Source organism: Aptenodytes patagonicus, chromosome Z (genome assembly GCF_965638725.1).
Source record: "Aptenodytes patagonicus chromosome Z, bAptPat1.pri.cur, whole genome shotgun sequence".
Lineage (NCBI taxonomy): Eukaryota > Metazoa > Chordata > Aves > Sphenisciformes > Spheniscidae > Aptenodytes > Aptenodytes patagonicus.
In genome coordinates, this window is record NC_134982.1 from 10,628,397 (window position 1) to 10,637,824 (window position 9,428).

The window sequence follows — 9,428 nt, forward strand, 5'->3', positions numbered from 1 at the left end:
AAAACAAAGTTGAGAACTTACAAAATTTGTAAACGCATGTAGCAGGTAGGTATGTTTCCTTTCCTGACCACAACTATAGTAGTGTATTGTATTCATTACTTGTAACCACGCTACCCCAAACAAGTCTTCAGAACAGGCTCCATCTGTGCCAGTGTTTGCTGGTTTTTGAAGTACAGAAGCAGAAGACCAGAACGAAGCTCATCTGGCAATCATACGATAGCAAAAAGGGAGACTTATTAACTCACACCACCAGTCACCCATCTTTATTCCTTGTTCATCTGAATATTAAGCCATTTTTTAACTGTGATCCAAAGCCAAATCCGATTTAGTCCTCCAGAAGTGAATGGTTAATTTGCTTTTCCAGAGCACCACACAAAATACTTTGCCTTTAATTATTCTGACCCCATTCCTTGGAAACGAGGGTATTCCTGTGAAGAACAGGGTCAGGGTGCGGTTGCACTTTCATAAACACAAGCTCCATAATAAGAGATAATCTGTACTATAAGTTCGTAATTTTAGTTTCATGCAGTAGGTAGGGATCTATGAAACAGTGTTTGACGTTGCAGCAGATCCCTTTGTAAGATCATAGGATTACACTACGCAACTCCCTGTGCACATACACAACATGGTATTAAACGTCCTGTTGCTCACTGGAACAAGTGTTGTAGCAGCCTGTTTTGAAGACAGGAGGAACAAAGCTAAATACTAGCAATAGGTAACGACTTACAGTTTCTGTATAGTAAAAGTAACTGGAGAGGAGGGAATACTTTTAACTGACAACAATTTTACAGTTGGACCATGATGCAGGTCTTCTCCCTGCAGCAACGCTCCCACTTCCTTTGCTACCTAACATAGAGTTGGTTACCAAAACGACAATTCACTTCCTTGCTCTTTGAAACAGACTTAAAACCAACAACTAAATGTTGGGGGTTTTTTTTGTTTTCCAATAGGGTATTTTTCAATTGGCAAGTGACTACTGTTTTTTATAGTCATCCCTTCATACTAAGTATAGTCTGGTGACCTCAGCAGAAGAGACTCCATCCTACAGCTGAGCCCCGACAACTGCTTAAAACAACAGCTGCATGGAAATGGGAAGTGTCTAATATTCAACCGCACGCTAAGAAAATAATCTACGAGTTATATTGGGATGCTGATTATTTGAAAATTGTGCCCGACCTTCTCTTGCCAGTAAGATTTACCAAATGGCTTTCAATATTTATTTTATAATTGTATCAAAACAAACTGCCGCGCATCTGGAATTACACTGTATGACTGAGGGGGCACATGGTCACTGAATTTAGCCCCACAGGGATTTATAGCTTCCCTCACCGAATTTAGTCCCAGAATGAGGAACTTTATAGCTTCACCCACTGGAAGAAGGAGCGCAGGGCTGAAGCGGAGGCCTCGCACCCAGCTAGCTGCCGGGCCCCCCCTCGCAGCGGCCGCCTCACCCCTGCGCCCCACCTTGTGCGAGCTCTCCTCTCATCCTCCCCTTCGCCGCTCCACTCCGCTTTTTTCCTCTCTTTCCCGCACACATCAGAGCCGGGCGGGGCCCGAAAGAGGGGGCGGCCCAGCAGACCGCACCGCAGCCGGCTCGGGCTCCGCGGTGAGACGGGGCTGACGGAAGCCGAGGGATGCCGCAGGGCTGCCCCACCGCCTAGGAAGGGCGATAGCCGCCGGGACAACTCCCCCCTCCCTCGGCGCGGCCGTTCCCTCCACCTCACGGCAGGCACACTCCCCCCTCGCCAACCGCCGCGCCCTCCCCGCCCGCGGCCCCCGCAGCCACTCACCGGCCGCGGCGCCGCTCAGCAGCAGCGACTAGGCCGCGTCTCCATAGCAACAACGCTTTTCCCGCTTCAAACGCTCGCGCGCAGCCTCGCGCCCGCAGCCAGCGAATAGGACGAGGGAGAGGCGCGGATGGGGCGTGTCCTCGCGGGGAGAAACCAATCCGAGGTCTTCGCGGCCGGAGGGGGCGGAGCCGAGAGAACGGTGGGAGGGAGAGGGAGGACGGGAAGACAGGGGAGGAGCTACCGCCCGCGCCTGTGCCGCTGTGATTGGTTGAGGCTGCGTTCAGTCGTGCGCTAGGCCCCGCCTACTCTCCGGCCAGGAAGCGAAGGTGAGGGCCGGGGTCGGCTACGGTGGGGGTGACCCGGCTCCTGGGCCTCCGGGACCGGCTCCCCCAGTGTCCCGGCGTGCATCGGGGCTGTCTCGCTGCCATGGCAACGGCCGGAGGGGCTCTCCCCTGGGCCGCCAGGCCGGGTCCCCCCGCCTCAGCCCGGTGCCGGCGGGGCCCTGCCCGCTGGGAGCGGCCCAGCAGCCTCTGGGGACCGCGGGGGGCCACCCCCTGCGGGCGGGAGGTGAAGGGGAGCGGGGCCCCGGCGTGCCTGGCAGCGGCGGGGGGCGCCGGGGGCCGCTGGCCTGGCGCCGCTTCGAGAGGTTTGTCCTTCCAGGCTGTGGGCGTCCGAGCGCGGCGTTCCCAGGCGCGCACGGGAGGCGGTGCTGGTCTCCCGCCTTGGGCGGCCCCTCGGCTGCAGGTCAGCCGGGGTTGGTCCCTGCGCTGCCCGGGGGTTTGGTGGCTGGCAGTAGGGGTTACCTTTGGCACGGCTGATCAGAAGCGAATTGAGGCGGTTGAAGAGGGGTTAACCAAGAGAGCTGAACGCCACCCTGGGGCGTGGTTGGTGGTGAAGGACTCTCTGCTGCGGTTTCCCACTTTGGAAACTGGAGGTGTCACGATGCCTCGCTGGTCATCCCAGGGAAAAACAGCGCCGTGTAAATTTATTACTTATTGAAATGTGCGGCTCTGTCAAAATGCAAAGCTTTGCCTGGAACTGGGAATTGCTGTATTCTTTAGCATGGGTTTCTCATCGCCATTGCTTTCTCTCTTTTTCTGCATACGACCAGTTGTCCTGGCTGCGTAGCTTATTGATCGCAATATTTGTCACTTAAGCGGTGTGTTCCTTTGTTTACATCAAATTAGTGCTTAACGCATATGCCAAGAAGCTTTTGGTTTTGTCTAACAGCATCATGTCTATTCCGGACAGCAGAGACCCTGTCCTTTGTCATTCATTTTCTCAGCTCTGCCACTGTCATCTTGAGGAGTTCTCTGCTGCAGGGGATCTGTCTTGGGCAGTTATTTCTCTATGCCACTTCCAGTAATGTTGAGGTATTATATTTGCACAGAGCCTTTGGATTTTTGCAGTGGAAAAGCTTCAGAGTATTAATCAGTGGCTTTCCTTTTGCTTTATAATTTTTTTTTCTCCCTACAGTGTGGTTTGTAATATGTCAGCAGCAAAGAAATGCCGTGCAGGTCATATTTCATGCCTCCTGATAACTTTTTATTTGAAGCTTTTATATAGATTCCTGTTTCCTTGTTTTAAAATGAAAGGACTCAATTTTTTACAATTCAAAGACAGTTAATAAGATGCAGTTTAATTGTATAGTAACTGCAAAGGGATGGATGACTTTTTGCCCATGCTGAGATATGTCCATCCCCCCCTTCAGGGGGATGGAACACCTCTCCTATGAAGAAAGGCTGAGAGAGTTGGGGTTGTTCAGCCTAGAGAAGAGAAGGCTTTGGGAGACATTATTGCAGCCTGTCAGTACTTAAAGGGAGCTTCTAAAAAAGATGGCAGCAAACTCTTTAATAGGGCCTGTTGCAACAGGACAAGGGGGAATGGCTTTAAACTAAAGGGGGGTAGATTTAGACTAGATATAAGGAAGAAATTTTTTATTCTGAGGGTGGTGAAGCACGGGAACAGGTTGCGCAGAGAGGTGGTGGATGCCCCATCCCTGGAAACATTCCAGGTCAGGTTGGACGGGGCTCTGAGCAACCTGATCTAGTTGAAGATGTCCCTGCCCACGGCAGGGGGGTTGGACTAGATGACCTTTAGAGGTCCCTTCCAACCCAAAGTATTCTATGATTCTATGTTTCTATGTTTCCTGGCTAAATACGACTGGTTTGTCTGAGCTCCATGTTGTATGTTGTTCCTGCTTGATCCTGTCTGCTCTTTCACAGCTGTCTCTGCAGTTAACAGAGGGGCATGGCTGTGAGAGCTTGTGGCTTGATCATCTACAGGAGGCTGCAGTCAGCACCATCTTCGAAGGTCACTGACAGAATTGAATACCTCCTCCTTCAGACATCCTATGGGACCCATCACTGGACCCCACCCAAAGGTGATGTTTGTTCTGATAACACACTTCAAGGTTGTTTGTGTCAGGAGCGAGTGAGATTGGACTGAACTTTGGCTGAATGCTACAAAGGTCGGCTTTGAGGGGCAGTTAATCAGTTGACAGTAGCCGCTGATCGTGCTGTTTGTGCAGCTGAGTGGGGAGTTTTGTGGCTGAAATTCTTTGCAAGTTGTGACTGTATAAACTATTTGGCATGACTGATTGGGGTTGGGGCGGGGGTAACCCGATCGTGCTCCTCAGATACCTGATGTTTCTGGCAGACACTGAGCAGACAACTGAAATTAGGTAGCTAGAGAAATTTTTACCTTCTCCCTCAGGTCTGACCCGCTGCCAGATACCACTGTTGCCAATGCACGGTTGTTTGACATGTGTAATCAGAAGGGTCACAGTTTGCAGCGCAACATTAGAAGGCAAACTGAAATCAGTGATGATTTACTTTAAAATGCCTTTCTTAGAAGATGCAGGAGTTTTTTTAAGTTCAGGAGATCATTGATGAAGAGCACATACCTAATGCAGCAGAGATGAGAGGGACAGCTGGGAGAAGTAACCTTATCAGCCATCTTCACCTAAGCCATCCTCACTCATCAGTGAGGCCCCAAAGGAGGAGACAAGTCCAGTGCCCCAAGACATACAGCAACACCTTGTCTGTAAAGACACATGGGAGAGCCAGTGTTTGGTAGTACATAGTCGCAGCCCTGGTACCGGGAAAAGCGTGGCACAGAAATACTTCAGGTTCCTTGTAGATCACCCTCTGAGATTTCTTCCTGCTAGTTTTTACTTCTTGTTTTGTAAAATGCAGTGCTCTTGAAGCACAGTGCAGAACAGTTTGTAAACGGGAATTTGCAAATTGGAAAAAAAGCTTGTAACAGTATCAACTACGCTCTCCTATTAAGGGAAAGAACAAAATTTTCCAAACCTCCCCCTTTGTCCACTTCACCAAAAGCCTGAGGGAGTAGAGAATGCAGCCTACTGGAAAGCTAAAAAAACATGTCCTGGGACATGATTAGTTGTTGTGAGAGGGGAGACCCATGTGGAAAGGTTCACTGGGAACACAGTCATTCTGGACAAGCGATTGAAATGACTTGTAGGTATTTCAGTGGGGAGTGAAATTAATAGTATTGAAAGGCCGCAATAAAGTCTCCCCGGAGCCTTCTCTTCTCCAGGCCCAACAACCCCAACTCTCTCAGCCTTTCTTCATAGGAGAGGTGTTCCATCCCCCTGATCATTTTCATGGCCCTCCTCTGGACCTGCTCCAACAGGTCCGTGTCTCTCCTGTGCTGAGGGCTCCAGAGCTGGACGCAGTACTCCAGGTGGGGTCTCACCAGATAGGAGTAGAAGGGCAGAATCACCTCACTCGATGTATTGTTTAAGGTTTTATAGATCAAAAGCCACAATCTGATGGCAGCCTTTAATAGTAGCTTGGTACAGATTGGGGGGCAATAAATGAAGGGGAGCTGTTACATTATATATTCTCTGCGACATGAGTGGTCTTCAAAGGCAGCCTCAGGTTGTGTGATGCAGTAACATAAATTGTTTATGATGCAGACATAGATTTAATGTGGCAGGAGCCAGAATGAAAAGTTGTAATTGTCTCTCAAAGAGCATGCAAAAGGCAATTTACACCTACAGCTGTACATTGGTATTTTAAAAGTTCCCTAAGCAGCTGCCACCCTGATGGGATTAAACTGGACTTGCTTGGATCCCACCACATGCGCTTCATCAGCCTCACCTCTGCTCCTAGAACTGTGACTTTGCAGTAGCTGAGGCTGATGGGAAGGGGATGCAGGGTTCATTTTCCTCCTCAGCATGTTGGAACTGCCTTAGTGCAAATGGCTGGGAGGATCTGGAAGCTGTGGTGTGAGGTGCTGCCAGCAGTCCTTTTTCCACCCGGTAGATAGACTGTACTGCACAAAGTTGGAAACTTACTGAGCTTAAACTTGAGGTTATCAGCAGCAGGGTGAGGTGATTGCCTTTTGCTGTGCTGGAGGGCAGGGGGTTGCACTGGTGTCCTTTGAGTTGAAAGTGAATGTCAGCCCTCCAGCTTTATTGCTACCTCAACTCATTGCGCATTTGGTGACTACGGATTATGACTGTCATAAAAAATAATGGTTACTTACTGTTCATGGATGTTCTGTGGGCATTTGCTGTGGGTACTGTAAAAGTAATCCAGCTGTGCAAGGCCGAGCGGATTCTGTTTCTCAACTATTAGTAATAAGTCCCAGCTATGGAAATTTATACTTTGTCAAAAAGGAGACAGCTTGACTTGCAGTGCTGAGATTCAGGGGGAAAATATTTTTATTTAAAGCCTCAGTGTATTTGATCTCAAGTATCCAAGACGTCAAGTGCAACATCAGATGCTGTTTTCTGCACAGTTGCTGCTTGAAATAGAACCATATTTTACATTTGAGATGATGTCACGTTGTAAGAGGCATTTAAGCTTCTGATACGCAAAGTGAGTGAGACCAGTTGGGAAAGCAAAATGAGCTTTCCCACATACCCCAGTTCTAGTACTAAAGGGTGGCTTTGGGTACCTGGGCCTGGAGGATAGATTCACCTCTGTGATGAAATTACAGCTATTTGCAGCCAGCTACGTAGAAAATAGAGTGACACCAGGGGCAAAATAAAGCTTAACATTTTTTTCCTCTTGAAGCCTCCCAACTCTTGCTATGTTGCTTTTTTGAGATCTTGCTTGGCTTGGTCTATTTATGTTCTGGTCTGGAGCTTTCATGAGAAAACCAAATCTGACATTTCTCAACAAAAGTACAAACAGCTGAGGATGTGTTATATTTATCCGTTGTTTGTAATGGCACCTCTCATTCTGAGCAACATAAAATAAACGATGTGTGCTAGAAGAACTACGCAGCTGGTGGAAGTGCTGGCTTTTAGGCTTGCTGTGTTTCAGAGGGGAATATGGGAGAGAAATAAAAATATCCCTAACTGAAAACCCACCTTTTAAATGGCATTTGTTGGTGCCTGGTCCCATTGTTTCTGGGCTGTTGGCATAAGTAAGCATTCTGCAGAATTGAGCCTTAAGTTTCTGTGGGAGGGAAGGGTTGAGAGGACTAAGACTCCTGCAAATGAGCAGTCTCCCCTCTAACTGGGTAAAGGAAAAACATTCATGAAGCACTCAGTCCTCAGTATGGTCTAAGGTGGAACATCACGGGTGCAGAGTGCTCCAGAAGAGGGGAGGAGGACTGGGAAGAAAAGATGTCTAGTGCTGACAGGCCACTGGGAGTTTCAGAAGATGTGGGATAAACAACGATCCTCAAAGCCACGAGACAAAGACAAATCAAGACATAAGAGTTGGAAAAGCAATCTCTGTTCTCCAATTTATTTGATTCTGTATCGGCTACAGTGTACTCTCATCTCTGTCTCCCAATGTTTCCTGGTTGTCAACTGAATAAACAAAATCTGAGTTTCCTTCTCAGAGGCTTACTTTTCACCTTGACAGGACACGTGGACCCAGGCGAGGATGACCTGCAGACAGCCTTCCGGGAAACGCAGGAAGAGGCTGGTCTTCAGGCCAGTCAGCTCACCCTCATAGAGGGGTACAAGAAAGAACTGCACTATCCTGTCCGTGGCAAACCTAAGACCGTCATTTACTGGCTGGCAGAAATGAAGGACTGTAACACAGAAATCAAGCTCTCGGAGGAGCACCAAGCTTTCCAATGGCTGAAGCTGGAGGATGCTTGCAAATTTGCAGAATATGAGGACATGCAAGCGACGCTGAAAGAAGCGCATCAGTTTCTCTGCTCCAAAGAATAAATGCTTTTGTGAAGGATAAGGGGAATTTTTGAAGAAACATGGCCTGCTTTTTTTTTTTTTTTTTAACCAGGGGAAGAACTACATGGCTGTAGAAATGTAGATTTCTTTTTTTAAATCTATACAAATTCAGTGAAGATACTTGGAGCTTTTAGAGAGCTTGTGCTTTTGTCTCCCCTAGCTAATGCAAAAAAGCATGGTCTGATTGAATCATGAGCCACAGATGTCTGAATTGAAACCCAGAGCTAACAAAGAATTCCTCTGTCCCTGTCTCCTTTTTTTTTTTTTTTCCTCCTTGAAGTGCTACACAGCCACAGGTCTTTTTGAAAAATCAAACACTTGATGTTTCTTGACTTGCTGACGTAGAACTACAGAGTTGAGAAAATGCGCATACGGAGATTTTTTTAATAACAAAATATTTACTGCAGAAGTTGCACCTAGCATTTCAAATGGGGAAGCAGTAGTTCGTTCCCAACTCCTCCACTAATACGCTGTGATAACTCGTCAAATCATTTCAGGTCTTGTTTGTTTGTATCATGAATTTATGTGCATCACTAATGTACTGTTATGAAAACATTTTCCATCTAAAGAGTCTTAGTAAACGGTTGATGTACAGTATTTAAATGGTAAACTTGAAGTTCTTCTTTTGCTTCTTTTTTTTTCCTTTTTGCTCTTTAACAAACACCTTGGCCATACATTATTCAGGGGGTTGGGAAAGGGAAATCTGTCTGCCTAATATAGCATTTTCTGCACAGAATATTTAAGCTAACGTGCAATCTTGTGTCCGTTTGATAGCATCTGTGTTTCTGTGGCTGCAGCCTGCACCAATGTGTGGGCAGCAGGGCCACGTGCGCTGCTAGTGCTGTGCTGTAGCTACTCATGCTGGATGATTGCAGTAGCCTGGGGTGGTACAGATGAGCTCGCCTGCATCAGCTTTCCTGTGGACCTCTCTTTTGTCATTAACTTCATTGGGAGCTGAGGTTGTTAGCACTCTGTATGATTATGTACGCTCAGTTAGTAATGGTTCATAATCTTTTGGATGTTTTGGTACATAAATACCAAAAAAGCAAGACAGCATTATTAACATTTTTAGGTGAGGAATGAAGTTTTTCTGAATCCCAGGGAACTTTGGGGGAGAACAAGTTGTCCCTTCTTCCCTACATCTCCTCTAGCCTTTGCTGCTTAGGCACTTGGACCTCGCAAAGCAAATAAGCGTATGAGAAAGTGGGCTTTACTTCCACTTTGTCTTCCTCTTTGCTGCAAGAGTGAAACGAGGGTCATCAGTATCACGTCAGCCCTGGAGAAGGCTTGTGATACCAGCAGCGTAACTGGGCTGACAAATATGGGCGGCAGTTTAGTATTGTGTTACCTGCCAGTTATGCAGCACTCGTCCTTTGGAGCAGCCTATATTAATAATATTAGTACCACTGTGACAGCGATGTCTTGCCCATCACTCTCTTAATCTTCCTGTAGGCTGA

The 9,428-nt window shown here is 47.6% G+C and overlaps 1 protein-coding gene across 7 annotated transcripts; it reads left to right on the plus strand.

The window, feature by feature from the left end:
• Positions 1 to 2,047: 2,047 nt before the first annotated feature.
• Positions 2,048 to 8,568, plus strand: NUDT2 (nudix hydrolase 2). Of its 7 annotated transcripts, XM_076363040.1 has the most exons (4): positions 2,479 to 2,769; positions 3,076 to 3,163; positions 4,016 to 4,173; positions 7,640 to 8,568. In XM_076363040.1, exons 3-4 carry the CDS (start codon positions 4,041 to 4,043, stop codon positions 7,951 to 7,953), a joined length of 447 nt encoding a protein of 148 aa, XP_076219155.1. In that variant the 5' UTR covers positions 2,479 to 2,769; positions 3,076 to 3,163; positions 4,016 to 4,040; the 3' UTR covers positions 7,954 to 8,568. The 7 variants fall into 7 exon arrangements, with proteins under 7 accessions (XP_076219152.1, XP_076219156.1, XP_076219155.1 ...); XM_076363037.1 differs by lacking the exons at positions 2,479 to 2,769; positions 3,076 to 3,163 and adding an exon at positions 2,048 to 2,116; XM_076363041.1 differs by lacking the exons at positions 2,479 to 2,769; positions 3,076 to 3,163 and adding an exon at positions 2,397 to 2,436.
• Positions 8,569 to 9,428: the final 860 nt, after the last annotated feature.